This window comes from Marmota marmota, unplaced genomic scaffold (assembly GCF_001458135.2).
Source record: "Marmota marmota marmota unplaced genomic scaffold, marMar, whole genome shotgun sequence".
Classification (NCBI taxonomy): domain Eukaryota; kingdom Metazoa; phylum Chordata; class Mammalia; order Rodentia; family Sciuridae; genus Marmota; species Marmota marmota.
This window is the reverse complement of record NW_025999863.1, coordinates 4,697,527-4,713,119: the sequence shown is the minus strand read 5'-3', so window position 1 is coordinate 4,713,119 and position 15,593 is coordinate 4,697,527. Positions and strand designations below refer to the sequence as shown.

At 55.2% G+C, this 15,593-nt stretch overlaps 1 protein-coding gene across 3 annotated transcripts in view; it reads left to right on the top strand.

The window, feature by feature from the left end:
• The window catches only part of Insr (insulin receptor), a 120,404-nt gene continuing 104,811 nt past the window's right edge, over positions 1 to 15,593 (top strand). For all 3 annotated transcript variants that reach the window (XM_048812880.1, XM_048812873.1, XM_048812867.1), the window contains exons 1-2: positions 1 to 379; positions 13,344 to 13,895. In XM_048812880.1, the coding sequence (XP_048668837.1) occupies positions 13,355 to 13,895 (541 nt within the window). In that variant the 5' untranslated portion in view covers positions 1 to 379; positions 13,344 to 13,354. The remainder of the gene's footprint in view (positions 380 to 13,343; positions 13,896 to 15,593) is intronic.

Genomic DNA, 15,593 nt, shown 5'->3' with positions numbered 1-15,593 from the left:
GCCTGAGATCGAAGGACCCGGGCCCGAGCCGCCAGTGGCTAGGGGGTCCGGGGCCGCCTCCTCCCCGCCGCGCCACCCTTTCTGTAGCGGCCCAAGCCGCGCGCACTCCCCGGCGCTGTCTCAGGGGCCTCTCGAGTGGGGGCTGCGGCAGACAGGCCACCGACGTGGAAGAGAAGGACTCGTAGCACCCCGCGCTTCTCCAGCGGCCGCCTCGGAGCATGACCCCCGCGGGCCGGCTCCGCTCGCTCTGATCCGCGGGGACCCCGCGCTCCGCAGCCATGGGCGCCGGGGGCCGGCCGGGGGGGCGGCGGCCGCGCCGCTGCTGATGGCCGTGGCCGCGCTGCTGGTGGGCGCCGCGGCCACCTGTTCCCTGGAGAGGGTGAGTCTGGGGGCGCGGGAGTGGGCTGGGAGCACCGCGGTGGGGAGGGGTACCCCGACTCAAATAGAGCCTCCGCTTGGGACTGAGAACCCTTCCATGAGAAGGGGCGGCGGTGGGGTGGCCGGGGCCGCCGCTCGGGCCCCGCAGGGGGGCGGGAGGCTGCTGACCTTGGCTTTTGCCCGCTGGGCTCGCGGCTCCGTGCCCCGTGTGCCCGAACCGGGCCTGAGGAACCTTGCCCCAGTGCCCTCCCTGCAGCCCGCGCCTCTCTGGAGCGCGCTTCTGAACTGTGTCTGGCCCCCTGTGAGCCCAGCCAGCTCGGGAGAGGCGACACGCGTCCTCTATGGGTCCTCTCCGGAAAGTGGGGTCACTGGGTCGGGATAGCTTGGGACAGCCAGCCAAGCGCCCAAGCAAGCCCATATGGTTTGGAGCCAAAGCGCAGGGGGCCCCCGTCGGGGGTGACGCTTCTGGCTTCTCTGGGAGGGGAATTTTAGAAACCCACCGTCCTGGTTCCTTGGCTGTAGACCCAGGGCCGTCCGTGTTTACACTTCTGCTTCCAGATGTTCAGAGGCGACTCTAAACCTTTGGCAGCAGCAGTTATAGTAGCAGTAGTGGCCGTTTTTCATCAAGATTATTATAATTAGTATCACCATATGCCACTGGGCTGCTCAATTTTATCTCTGTGGACGCTGGCTGTGCCCCTGGAGGCTGATACTATTGTGCACCCATTTCAGGGAGCAGTAAATCCGCGCCCAGTCTGTGTACATAATTCCTTTGCTGTAGAGGGAGGATTTAAATCTCTGGATCTGTCCCACCAGGCTGTGGACTACTCTCTCCCTTGTCTTTTGACTCCCAGACCCACTCCCACCCCTCAGTTCTATTCTTGTTGAAGGGGTCCTTGACCTTGAGTGAGTCTCATACTATGGCATTCCTGGTGTCTCTCCTAGATGTCCCACTGTGGTGATAGAGGCAAACCCCAATCCCGATGTCCTCTTGGGGCTTGGTAGCAGGTGCTTTTCTGATTTGGGGACAAAAATTGAAGAATCACGTAAGAGAATATAGCTAGGGTTTCCCCCCTCGGGGTCTGAAGTCCTCTTTAAAAATATCTGCTGAGTTACTGCTTCAGATTTCCCCATATGAGGTATTTAATTATGGAGAGGAAGGGGTGGGGGTGGGGGAACTGAGGCTCCTAAAATTCCTGATGGAAAATAAGTTCAATGAGGCAGCAGTGGCCACAGAGTTGACCAACCCTGGTGACTGAGCGGATCTGCTGATTGCACAATGTCTATAAGCCCCAAGGGTCTGGTATGCAGTAGGTGCTCAATGAAGGGTGGCAGTTGGTTTGGGTTCTTGTTAAGAAAGTGCAAGCTGACTTGTTAGAAGTAGGCCAGTCTCCGTGTGTGTGCCTGTGCGCCCTTGCCGAGGTAGGTGTGGTTCCCTGCTCTTCTGTTCCTTGTAGCTTTGGTAATTGTGGATCTGTGCCTGGGCTTTCAGGAATCATAAGTGATTTACCACTTCTTTGTATATTTACCATTTCCACAAGGACAAGGCCCTGGGTTGATTTGATTGGCATTGCATTTCTAGCTAGAGCAGTGCTTGGGGCGTAGTAGGTGTGCAGCAAATACTTGTGAGTGGGGGCACCGGTGGCGGGGCCATCTGGGCGTGTGTGGCAAATTGATCATTTAAGAAGCACCTTCTTCTGTGGAATATGTACGCGCTTCACCGCGACCCCTGGAGGTGGGGTAGGTCTCGCCTCTTCACAGGCCTCAGCCAGTAGGCTGCTGAGCTGGGCTAGAGCCCCCCTAAGCTGGCTCCCGAGCACTGGTTTCTTAGCAAACAGTTGTTCTTTTGGATCTGAGCCTCCCCACCTCTGCTTTGAGGTTTAATGGTTAACAAAATCCTATCAAATAAATGAGATGTGATGCCTCTCAGAGGCGTGGGGAGGGGCGAGGAACTTTCCAGATCATTAATCGGCACTGCCAACCAATAGGGTGGAGTGTGGAGGGAAACCAGGTGACTTTGAAGAGAGGAAGGCTTTTCCGGAGGCATCCTGGGCAGCTGGGGTTCCTTCTGCCCTGGAGTCTTCGTGGGGCTCTGAACCGAGCGCCATCTCCTTCTCCATTTCCCTCTGGATCGCTAGCTCCGGCCTGAGGTTGCTGGTGATCACCGAAGAGTCTGAAATCGAAGGCAATGTGGGATCAATTAGGATAGGAACCCGCCGGGCGTTGGGGGGGTCCAGTGAGCTGGTGAGGTGTGCCACCCCGGCTTCCCGGCTGCTCTTAGGCCACCTCCCTAGGAGGGTCCCCTCCTGGCAGTTATTCCTGACGCCTGCTTCTTTCCTGGGGACCTGTCCCTTCCCCTGACATTCATGGAGCTCACTGGGGTGAGCCCCTGGGGTACCCACCCTCCCCTACTCCATTCCTATTTGGTTGAAGCAGGTCTTCTCTCCTTGGCATGGGGGGTTGGTGATCCTTGGTTGGGGGTCTGTCCCAGGCACTATAGGGTGTGGAGTGGCATCCCTGTTTCCACCCACCCCATGTGGATGGCGCCCCCTTTCCCCACTCATGGCGAGGGACGGTGTCTCCTGGCAGGGCCAGCTGTCTGCAGACGCACCCACAGCCCCTGGCTCTCTCCCTCTTTGTCCAGTAATCTCCATTCACCCACAGCCCCTGGCTCTCTCCCTCTTTGTCCAGTAATCTCCATTCACCCACAGCCCCTGTCTTNGCTAGATGTTGCTGGGGCCGAGGAGCCAATCAGCTAGATGTTGCTGGGGCCGCTGTGAGCCAATCATCAGCTGACAGCTGGAAGTTTGCTGGCAGCTGGAAGTTTGCTGGGGCCCCTTTGGCTGTGGCTCTCAACAGTTAGGGATGTGGCTCAGTGGTTAAGCGCCCCTGGGTTCAGTCCCTGGTACCAAAAAAAAAAAAAAAAAAAAGACGTTTCATTCAGGCACAAGAGCTAGCCCGTAGTTCTGCTGGCTGTGAGCTCCATGTTCTTGAAACAATATATGTGAAATAAAGTGTCTTTCAACAGAAAAAACCCACAAAGCAAGGTTATGCAGTGGTCTGTTGATGAAAGCCTTGCCGGCAGCTTGGAGGAAATCATACCTTGTATTTTTCCTGGGAAAATGGCTCAGTACTCGCCAATCCAGTGTCCTGGGGCGCGCCAGTCCACCCGGGGTGCGCATAGAACAGAACCACCGCCAACAAGGAGACTCAGCCATACGTGGTTTTTGCATACGCGGTTTAAAATTTGTGCACTTGGACTTGTGGTTTCCCATTTAGAATCCTCTGGAACTCACATGCCCTTTTTGCGGTGTTTCCGTGGGTGGGCAGGTCCTTGCTCACCTTTCAGAGAGTTCACACCATGGCACAGAATCCCCAGCCTGTGTTTTCTTGAGGAGGTCCAACTCTGCCAGGTGCGGTGGTGCAGCTGTCTCCCCAGCTACTTGGGTGTCCCTCAGTGGTCAGAGCACTTGCCCAGCGTGGGTGAGGCCCCGGGTTCCATCTCCAGCACCCTAAAATATCAAGAAATAAAGTCCAACTCTGGCGCCAGGGAGTGCCAACATGGCTTTTGGGACTTCAAGATGAGCTCTTCCGAGAGGTCAAGTGCAGACTGGCCTCAAGTTCCAGTTGGAGTTCCAGTTGAACTTGTAACTTTTAATTTCAAAGCCGGCTTTTCCCTTTAATTCCTTAAGCTGACAGAGTGTCCTCAGGTGTCCAGGGCAGCTCCTGGCGCAGGGCAGTACTGACTCGTCCTCTTTTCTGTCCTTTGTGGAAACGTGAAAAACGGGTGCTTTCCAAATGCTGCTGGGTTGGTCAAGAGCATGCCGAGGTCATGGTCCAATGGGAAGGGACACGGGAGTGGAGAAGCCACTGCTCTGATTGCTTTTCTGTGACTTCTGGTGTCACCCTGTCCCCAAGCTCGTACCCATGGTATCCTTCCGCAAGACCAGCAGAGGGATGTTCCCAAGTGTTTCTTTACGTTCACTCAATGGCATTGCGTCAGTGCCGTCGGTTAGCAGGGTCTTTTGGTCTTGGACCTCTGCAGGGCCTCTCTGGACTGGCCTCACTTCCTGGACCTCTGTGTTTCCCTGGATGCACGGTCGCCACCCTGTGCCTAAGGGGCATCTCCTTTCCTACTCTGATCCTTCCGTTCCTCCCAGCTGAGTCCCTTGCGTTGCACACCTCTGTCCTTCAGGGTATTGACTGCCCCTCCGTGCAAGCCCCGCAGTTTCCAGGGGAGCCCATCTGTCCCACTATGGCTGCCCTGACTTCTTTTTTGGTATTGCAGATTGAACCCAGGGGCGCTTAACCACTGAGCCACACCCCCAGCCCTTTTTATGTTTTACTGTGAAGTAGGATCTCCCTAAGTTGATTAGGGCCTCACCAAGTTGCTGAGGCTGGCCTCGAACGCACAGTCCTCCTGCCTCGGCCTCTGAGCCACTGGGACCACAGGCGTGTGCCTCTCTGTCTTCTGGATATGGCTTCCTGGTGTTACATGGTGGAATTTGCCTTTTAGGGCCCGTCTTTCCTGGTAGAGCCTGGATCCATGGACTTTGTGGGTCTCCTCTCCTTCCTTCTGACATTGTCTGCCATCCCCCAGGGAGAGGGAATTCTGGGAATGCCGTTGGCCTTGGGCCCCGGGTTTCCTCTTCCACGCCTCCCACCACTGCGGCTTCCTCCTTGCCGGTGCTTGGTTTGTTGGAAGGTTCCCCTTGGTACATCCTCTGAGTGTGAGGCTGCTGTGAGAAGGTTCCAGAAAGAGGATGTGGCTGCTGAAGGTCCACCGCAGCCCTCTTTCACCTGTAGGTCACAGAGTGACTGTTTCCTTTTTCTGTCTTCTGATTGCCCGTTGTTCGCATCCTGCTCTCCTCTCTTCCCAGGTACCCCCTGCCTGTCCCCCAAGGAGGTCGGCACAGGGACCGTCCCCTCTGTTCATATATCATCCTTTCATTTGGGCTCACGAGTCATCCAGACTTTCTACAAGAGGAAAGAATGGAGGCTCAGAGATGGACATATTTTGCTTAGGGTCACACAGCAAAGGTGAGGCAGAGCTGGGATCTGAGCTTAAGTTCTCATCACAAAGTGCCCCAGACTGGGTGGCTTCAAGAATAGCACTTTATCTTCTCACAGTTCTGGAGGCTGGAAATCCCAGGACAAGGTGTCCGCAGTGTTGGTTTCTTCTGAAGTCTCTCTGCCCAAGTCCCTGTAGGGCTGCTCCTTGTCTCACCAGCATCCTCACCTCCCTGCGCTGGGCCAGAAGGTCCTCCAGCCCCTCCCACCTCAGGCCCCTCCCACCTCAGGCCCCTCCCACCGCCAGCCCCAGTCCACGCCCCCCCCACCTCCATGGAGAAGGCCTTGTGGCTTTTCCAAGGTGCTGGGGAGGAACCCAGGGCCTCGGGTGCCCTCCGCACGTGCCCGCAGCCATGCTCCAGCTCACTTTCTGCCCTCAGCCTCCCGGGACAGCCCCGGGACTAAACTGCACAGCTAGAAGGCCACTGGGCTAGCAGTCTTCCTCCCTCCTCGGACCTGGCTCCTCTTCTGTTCCTGTCCCTGGAGATAACCAGAGTCTTATATATATATATATTTTTTTTTTTTTTTTTNTTTTTTTTTTTTTTTTTTTTTTTTTTTTTTTTTTTTTTTTTTTTTTTTTTTGATGTGTGCGTCCGTGCGTACTTGTCTAGAGAGCAGTGTTTGTGTACAAGCCAGTACATTTCTTTGCCTTTTCACGGAAGTGATACCGTGTCACCCAACCTGTCACCTGCTGTGCTTTGCTCTTAATGACATATCCTGGGATCTTTCCATATCAACCATGGCTCAGCTTCCTGGTTTCAGTTTTAAAATTTATTTTTTAGTTTTTCTTTTGAGGCAAGGCCTCACTAAGTTGCTGAGGCTGGCCTTGAACTTGCCATCCTCCTGCCTCAGCCTCCCAAGTAGCTGGGATGACAGGCATCAACCCTGAGCCGGGCTCCTGGTCTCTTCCTAGGGCAGCCCATCATGCCTGTGGCCCGTGGGCTCGAGCCTGTTCAAAACCATTTTTAAATGGTCGAGCAAAGACTCAAATTTCTACTTCATAACCCATGAGAAATATGTAATTTGAATTGCAATCCCTCTCCCTCCTTGGAGGGTGCTGGGAGTTGAACCCAGAGTCTCACCCATGCTCGGCAAGTGTTCTGCCACCAGCTGCACCCCAGCCTGTAATGCCTCTAAATACAGTTTTATTGGAGCACAGCCTTGGTCATTTGTTTACATCTTGTTTGTGGTGGCTATAAAGGGAGAATTCGGTAGCTGTGACTGAGATCGTATCTGTCACCCATAAAAGTGGAAACATTCTCTGACTCCTCTTAGGAGAAGTTGGTCAAGCCCTGCATTATATCATTGCAGCCGAGACCTAAACATGTGTCGAGATCACCTGCAGATTCCTGGGCCCCTCTTCCAGAGTTTCCAGTCCATGAGGTCAGGGTGGGGGAGGAGAGGACAGGAGCACTGGCATTTCTAATGGCTCCCGGGTGATGCTGCTGGCCCAGGGGCCCCTGTTTGAGAACCACTGCATTAGATGGATGGACCTCAGTTGAACTGACAAGCCCCTGGTGATGGACAGCTACATCCATTCTGGGTTTTGGTGTTAAGGTCAATGCTGGGTCGAACTATTCAGATTGTTCCTCGGAACCCACCCGAGGGGTCCAGAAGAATCTGCATTTATAAAGTTCCTGCCACCGGTCCCATGGCCTCCCCTCTCCCTTCCAGCCCCACTCAGGTGCCTAGGTCTCTGAGGGCCCACGGCGGGCTTCCCTGTGACATTTACCATGATATTTACGTAGCTCTCTTCCCTCTCATCTCCTCTGCACCTGCTGTCCCACTTGCCAGTTCCAGGAAAGGTGATGCCCAGAAAGGTTAGATCACTCACCCAACGTCACACAGCTGCCAAATGGCAGGTCTGAATCTCACAGGGCTCTCGGGCGTCGAGTCTGCGCAGTTCACGGTGGTCACAGTTTCCTGAGCTTCGCTCCCCTCCACCACTGCTTAGCTGCAGCCATGTTTCCTTCCAGGCCCCCCTGTGTCCAGTGGGATGCCCGGCATGCTGGGATGTCTAGCCAGTGTTTGTTGAATGAATACGGAAATGGTTTCCACGGGGCTCTCTGGCCGGCTGCAGGGCCTGCATCAGAATCTGGTTTCTGGAGGTGGCTGCCTCTTCAGCTCGACACCTCTCCTTTGCAGAAGCCGATTTTAAGAGCGCATAGAAAATCTTAAGGGTCTCTGACTCCCGTGTGTCTGGGATCAGGATCCTGAAGACACTGGGAATTGGCAGGTCCCAGTTCTCGTCCACCCTGTGAGGGTTTTGTCATATATGGCTGCTGCTCACCGACAAGGAAACCGAGGCACACAGAGAGGTAGAGGGCATAGCTCAGCCTCACGCAGCTGGCAGGAGGCCGGGGTGGGGCAAGAAGCTGCATCTGTAGGGTTTCCAGGGTCCCCTGGGACTGGTGTGGCTGGTGACCCGGCCCCTGAGCCCAAGACTTGTTGGGGCAGGACCCCCCTGGATTTAGGAGGAAGCCGTTTTAAGACTGGAAAGAATTCAGAAAGGAACGTGTGGCCCCAGAACCGGTCACCAGGGAGCACGTGAAGAATGCTGCGACCAAGGAGCCAGGACATTCATGGCGGGCAGCAGAGGCGTTAAGGCTCTCGGTTAGCATGGACGCGTCCTCCCCTGTCCCCCCACCAGCACGTCCCCTTAGCTGCTTTCATGGTGGAGAGAGAAATCGGGGAAGACGAGGCACCTTCCCGGGCGGCTCTCATGCAGCCTTTTCTCCTGGAAAATTCTCAGGTTCCTGGAAACTCAGGAGCAGCCCTGTCCACACCGTCCACTAGGACATTCTGCTTTGGTGGATCTGTGCAACGTGGCGGCCACTCAGCTCCTGAGCCCTGGAGCTGTGGGCGGTCGGTGAGACCGAAGTTGTACTTTTAATGAATTTAAATGTCAGCTTCAACTTTTAAGTAACTTTAATTCATGTAAATGTAAAAAAAAATCAGTAATTGATTTTAACTAGAAAACTCCTGAGGGGGCTTGGAAGGACTTGGGTGTATGAATCTACAATTTCATAAAAACCTACGTCTTCGGTGATGCCCTCTGTGAACTATTCCAACAGACGGAGCCTGCGAGGTGAAACACGCTGCGTCTCCAAGGCCTCGAGTGGAACCGTCCCGCGGCCGAGCTCAGTGATCTCGATTTAGTGTTGATTACGTGTTCGGATAAATTAGGTCAAACGGAAGCCACACCATTTCTTCTTGTATATGTTTTTCTTTTCTTTTTATTCTTTTCGTGGTGCTGGGGGTTGAATCCAGGGCCTCCCCCAATGCTGGCCAAGGGCTTTACTACTGAGCTACATCCCCAACCCAATCTCTGACTTCATGAAGAGAATTCATATGTGGTTTGCACCTCCCTGGCCATCCACGTGGAAAACCTATAGCTTATCATTGTCCTTGACTGTAAGATGAAATAGGCAGGTATGAATGATTCTTTTTCTAAAAAAATATATATTTTTAGTTGTAGGTAGACATAATGCCTTTATTTTATTTATTTATTTTTATGTGGTGCTAAGGATCGAACCCAGGGCCTCGCTCGTGCCAGGCAAGCACCTTACCACTGGGCCCCAGCCCCACCAGTGGGTGATTCCTGTTGGACTGTGTGCTCCTGTTGTGCTCCACCTCCAGGAAGCCTGTCTGGATTGTCTCAGGCTGAGTCTGGGGCTTGCTTCATTCTCCTCTGGCCCCTGAAGCTGCCCCTGATGGTTTCCTTCTTGGTTGTGTGTGTATTTAAGAGATGAGGTCTCGCTGGGTCGTCCAGGCTGGTCCTTAACTCCTGGGCTCAAGCCGTCCTCCTGCCTCAACCTCCCCAGTGGCTGGACTACAGTGCTATCTCTGGCTTGGTTCCATTTTAGGTGGATTTGGGTGGTCACTTAGTAATTGCCGGGCTTTACCCTTAGGGACTGCCTGGGCCCTGTATCCTGCAACTGTACCCTCGGGTTCCACGTCCGCGGATTCAGCCAGCCACGGACTGGAAATATTAGAAAAACAAAAAACGCAAAACGTGTCTTTACGGAAACTAGGTGAACTTTCATCCTTGTCACGGTTTCTTCAACAACACAGCGTGACGACCTTTTATATGACATTTGTGTTCTCTTGGGTATTAGGTCATTCAGAGGCGGTTTAAAGTCCACGGGAGGATGTACGTGGGTCTTGAGCTCATCACATAAGGTCCTCGAGCGTCCGTGGATCTTGGTGTCCCCGGGGAGTCCTGGGACCACATCCTCATGAACACAGAGGGGTGACCGTACTTCTGGGCTCAGCAACGTCTGGAGTGGTCCGAGTGCTCAGGGACGTTGACTGTGAAGGAAGGGACGAGGACGATTCCCTCCCACAGATTTTCTCCAGGTTTTCATGGCATGAGAATGACTGCGTGGGTTCCCCCATTTCTGCCACATTCACCGGCTTCTTCCTGGGGCATGTTCTAGAAGGAACGGAGCTGGTGAAACTAGCACAGCGGTTTTGGGCACAGCTGCTGATTTTGCCGACGGGATTTGGAAAGGGGCTTGCCGCCTAAGCTGCCCGCGTCACTCGGCTGGCGTCACACTCCTGCGTGGAGCGGGCGCCTCCTCTGGGGCTTCAGTGTGAGAACCTGTGCCTCAGAGCTGGGCCCAGGTCCCCGACGTCACGATCATGTTAACTGCCACCTGGGGCCTCCTGCCTCCTGCTCTGGACCCACACACAGCGAGGCCCCAGTCCCGGGCTCCCCTTCAGAACTAGGGGCAGGGTTTGGTTCCCGCCCAGAGGCACGAGGAGGCGGCAGAGACCCCTCCCTTTGCGTCTGGTCTCCTCTGGGATTTTTCTTTCCCAACAGTCAATGGCTGTCCTGTCTTTGCTAATCAGGGCGCAGAAGGCTGTAATGAGCTAAGGGCTAGATTCAGGGAAGGTTAAAAAAGTGCAGCAATTCTTTACTGTCCTCTGCAGTGACAGCCACTCAGTCCATGTTGATGACAATGTCAGCCTAGAACTCACCCCTCAGCCCCCCGGGGAAAGCCATCTGTGGTGTCCAGGGTGCCCTCGGCGGTCCCCCAGACCTCCCCTCGGCAGTCCCCCAGAGCACCCCGCACCCTCCAGCTCGGATTCCCCACAGCCCACAGCCCTGCCTGCGTGGCCTCAGTGGGTCCTGCTCTGGCCACTCCGCACAGGCGGAATCGGACCCTTGTGTCCTTCCGTGTCTGGTTCTTGGCGTGTTTCGAGGTTGCCTGTGGTGACATGTGCCAGACGTCATTCCTTTTTCTGGCCGAGTGGCCTTCCTGCGTGGACAGACCACATCTGTTGATTCGCTTATCCCCGAGGGACTTTGCCTGCGAGTTCGTGTGTGGACGCGTGTTTCTGTCCCTAGGGCTGAAACCGCTGACCTGACCTTCTGTCCCCGGTCCGTTTCACGTTCTGAGAGCGGCCATCCCATCCCCCAAAGCCGCTGCACCGTCCGCCACCCCCACTCGTCATGTGGGGTTCAACTTCCCTGCGTCCGCCCAGCCCTGGGCATCGCCTGACTTTCCCGTGGTCTCCCTCCTGGTGACAAGGTGGCGGCTCACCTGGCTGCTTTCCATAGTCCTGAAGCCTCGTGGCCAGTTAATTTTTGAATGTGCATTCGGGGGTGACTTGGGGTCTTCCTGAACAGGTGGGGACAGATGCTCTTTGCATCCCCAATAGTGGAATAGAGAGTGTGACGTTCAGGTTCAGAGGTGTGGACTGGGGCGTCAGAGAGAACACGGGACACCCAGTAACAGGTGAACGTCAAATGAACAATGGTGATTTATGAGGGTCCTGTATATCCCAAACATCGCCTGGGACATACTTATCCTAAAAATCCACATCTTACGCGAAGTTCAGGTTGAATTGCTAAATCTGGCCATTCTGCCTGCCTCTGCTGGGCTGCGTGTCCTTGGCTTTGCAGCTTGGAGCTTGGGCAGGTTGGGGATGGGGCTCCTTGGGCTCGGTGCCTGTCAGTGTCTCTGTCTGTGACGCTGTTGATGTGACTGTGGCCGGGAGCCTCAGGCCTACCTGGGGGGCATGGCCCGGTGGGGCTGGCACTGGCCCCTGGTGTCCTCGAGGTGGCCTCCCAGCCTGGCCTCCGCGACCTGCTGGGTTCAGAGCTGGAGCAGGGAGTCCCAGTCACTGGGTGCCGTGGCTTTCTCCCCGAGGGCCCAGTGTCTGAGCGTGGGTTTCCCCTTATTTGCGCCTGGTCTGTCTCCCCCGGAGCGCGGTCCAAGAACCCGGCTTTCTTTTTCCCCCTTGTTGGCTTTTGCAGTGCCTTTTGAACTTGCCTTCTGTGGTGGGCTGTTCTCAGGGTGGATTTGTAAGAGGATTTGCCACTTTTCTTTGGAACAGTCCGTTTGGCTCAGCGTCTTGGAGTAAAGCAAGAGCCGAGCTGTGCGGCCCAGGCGTGGGGGCCGTGTTGTGAGCGTGCCCGGGGTGTGTCATGCCCTGGGTGTGTCGTGCTTGTGTGTGACAGATGCCAACTTACAAGGAAGGGACACAGGAGAAGGAGAGACCCAAGTAGGCATTCAGAGGAAAGGAAATCAGGGAAGCCCTCCTGGGGGAGGGGCATTTGACTGACTCTTGACGTCGAAACAGAGTGAGCTCGCAGGGTGCCGCGCAGTGAGATCGGGTTCCCTGGGGAGGTCGGCCACACCCAGGTGAAAGGTGATCAGGTCTTGACTGCTGGCCAGGAGGCCGCCGGGAGGCAGAGTCAGCTGGGCAGTGGGAAACCTGACAAAACACCCACGCCGCCTCCCCGCCCATTCCAGGTGGGCACCTTGTCCCGCAGGCCACTTCCTGATGCACCTGCCGGCCGCCCCACCCTCCGGCACCTGCCCGGGTGCAGTCCTGTAGGCCCGTTGTCTTCACTGTGGCCAGGCCACGGGGTGGGGCTCCTGGCAGGGCAGCCGGGGCGCTGCTTCTCTGCCTTTTGAAGGCAGCGGCTCCGGCCTGGGCACTGGTCAGCGGAGCCTCTCGTCCAGGGTCGAGGCGGAGTTTGGAGCGCGGGACCCAAGTCAGGTGCCCATGAGGCTGGCGCTTTTCAATTCTTCACCTTTAAATGTATTTTTTTTTTAACAAATTATTTCCGTGGTCACAGAGTAGCTGCGTGTGTTCCTGGGGACGGTGGGGTGATTCGATGCACCCACTAGATGCAGTGATCCCACAGGTCGCCAGCATTTCTGTCGCTCCCTACAGTTCTCATTTCTGCGACCTCCTGCTGTTCTGGAACACAGTCCGTTACTGTTCGCGCTGGACGCTGCCGTGCCACTGGCCACCAGGACTCCTTTCTCCCAACTCTGTGTCCATTGACCAGCCTCTCCCTACCTCCCCGCTGCTCCCCCTCCCCAGCCTCTGGCAACCACTGTTCTGGTCTCTGCTTCTATGAGAACGATTTTTTTAGCCCCTACACGTCAGTGAGGTTTTATGGTAACGGTCTTTCTGTGTCTGGCTTGTTTCCGTTAACACAGTGTCCTCCAGGTGCATCATGTTGTCACAGATGATAGGAATTCAGCCTTTTTTTTTTGTGGCCAAATAGTATTCCATTATGTGTGTAAATAGTATTCCATTATGTGTGTACACCACATCTCTTTTACCCGTTCACCTGTTGACGGACGTGGGTGGCTGTCATCAAAATGACAAGAGGGAGCAAATGCTGGTAAGAACGTGAAGAAAGGGGAACTCCCAAGCTGTCCTCGGGAATGTAAACTGGTAGAGTCACTGTGGGAAACAGCGTGGGTTTCCTCAAAGCACCGAACGTGCCATCACCAGGTGATCCGGCGAGTTCTCCCCACCCTGGGAAACAGGAGCATGGAGGGCCGATGACTGTCACCGCTGGGCAGATCTGAGGACCCAGTGCCTGTCGGGTGCGTCTCTCACCGTCTCGCTGTGTTTCCTTCCAGTGTGTCCCGGCATGGACATCCGGAACAACCTCACCAGGCTGCATGAACTGGAGAACTGCTCGGTCATCGAGGGACACCTGCAGATCCTGCTGATGTTCAAAACCAGGCCCGAGGACTTCCGGGACCTCAGCTTCCCCAAGCTCATCATCATCACCGACTACCTGCTGCTCTTCCGCGTCTACGGGCTGGAGAGCCTCAAGGACCTGTTCCCCAACCTCACGGTCATCCGCGGCTCCCGCCTCTTCTTCAACTACGCGCTGGTCATCTTCGAGATGGTCCACCTGAAGGAGCTGGGGCTCTACAGCCTCATGAACATCACCCGGGGCTCCGTGCGCATCGAGAAGAACAACGAGCTCTGCTACCTGGCCACCATCGACTGGTCCCGGATCCTGGACTCCGTGGAGGACAACTACATCGTGCTGAACAAAGACGACAACGAGGAGTGCGGAGACATCTGCCCGGGCACCGCCAAGGGCAAGACCAACTGCCCCGCCACCGTCATCAACGGGCAGTTTGTCGAGCGGTGCTGGACGCACAGCCATTGCCAGAAAGGTATGTCGGGGGCACCGCCAGGGGTACCGGGCAGGGCCTTCTCCAGCCCGCCCAAGGGCAGAGCCTGGGGACAGCACCCGTGGCACTCACTGGCGGGGCTGGCATGCTGTTTCTGTGAAGTCTCAGGTGACAAACACTCCAGACTCTGCAGGTCACACGGTCAGCTGTCCCCGCTAATCCCCAGGGGACCCGATGCCAGACCCCTGGTGGACGCCCGAGGCAGCGGATGGCACCCAACCTGTAGTCACTTCGCTTCTTCCTCCACTGAGATTCCTACGATAAGGTTTAGTTATAAAATACGAGCAGTCAGAGTCCCAACGATACCTACTCACGAAACAGAACCCTTAGAAGGATACACTGCAATAAGATCGCCCCCATCAATTCCCTAGCACTTTGGGGCCTTAATTAGGTAAATAATTAATTAGGGTCACCCGAACAGAAGCACCACGGGATGTGGACAGGTGGTCTGGCAGTGGGTGACTCTCAGATGGGTGGTCTCTGCAGCTTGGACACACTGGGCAAAGGGTTGATTCTCATCATGGGCAGAACAGAGCAGGATGCTTGAGATTCGTTTCCTCATGCTACTCAGAATGGTGCGCAGTTTAAAACCCATGATTTCTTTATTTCTGGAATTTTCCATTTAATATTTTCAGACCCCAGTTGACTGTGGGCAACTGGAACCATGGGAAGTGAAACCTTGGATAGAAGGGGCTGCCTGGCTGGACTCTGTCGGTAAAGCAGGCAGGCAGCCACTGGTGGGCCAAGCATATGGGCGCAGCCGTGTTTCAATAAAACTTTATTTACATAAACAAGTAGTGGGCCAGATTTTGCCAGCGGCCATCCTTTGCCACCCGCTGTGTTGGACCCTGAATGTTCCCGTGTTCCTTGTGTTGAAAGACAAGGGTAGGAGTGGAAGAATGTGGATTTGGTTTATAAAAAGCATTCATATCTTATTGGATTATAGAATTCAAAGGGCTCATGATAGATATTTCGGGGGGAAAAAAAGTGCAAAGAGCAAAATGCCCATCTTCTGTCTCCGTGACTCCTGATGGCAGTGTGTGGGGTGTTGCTCCCTGTGGGTAGTCGGGGCATCTCCTGTGTGGTCATTTCCTTGTCCTCTGATACTGGACACTTGGCGCATTTCCAGCTCTCGTGGGGGAAGTGGGCACATCCCAGACTGGAACTTTTTCTAGGGTTTACTTCTTAAAGTCTGTTTTCCAGAAGCAGCATTCCCGGAGCAGAGGCTCTCCAGGTGGGCCGTACCCGGGGGCACCCCCTAGCGGCCCCCAGTACCGCGGGGACAGTCCTCCACGCTCCCCTGGGGAGGAGCCCAGGTGCGCCCCTCTGTGATTGCCACGGGTCGTGCCTTGTGAAGCAGGTCAGGCAGCCTTTGGGTTTCTCTTTCCATCCTCCTATCTTTTAGCAGCTCAGTGGCTTCTGAGAGCTCCGTCTGTCTTGCTTTCCTAGAGAAGGTGCTTCTCCTGGGCCAATTTCCAACCTTCTCCCCCAGAGCTCTGGGGTGCTCCAAGGTGGTTGTTCTCACGTCCCTCCCATAATGCATGCTTAAAAGCCTCTTTTTATCCATAAGACAAATCCCCGCCCCCCTCAATTTTCTATTTTAATTTCAATTATTATCATGAAAAACAAAAACTTCCATCCTTAAATTTGGGATCTGTTCTCATGTGTGATTCAGTGGGG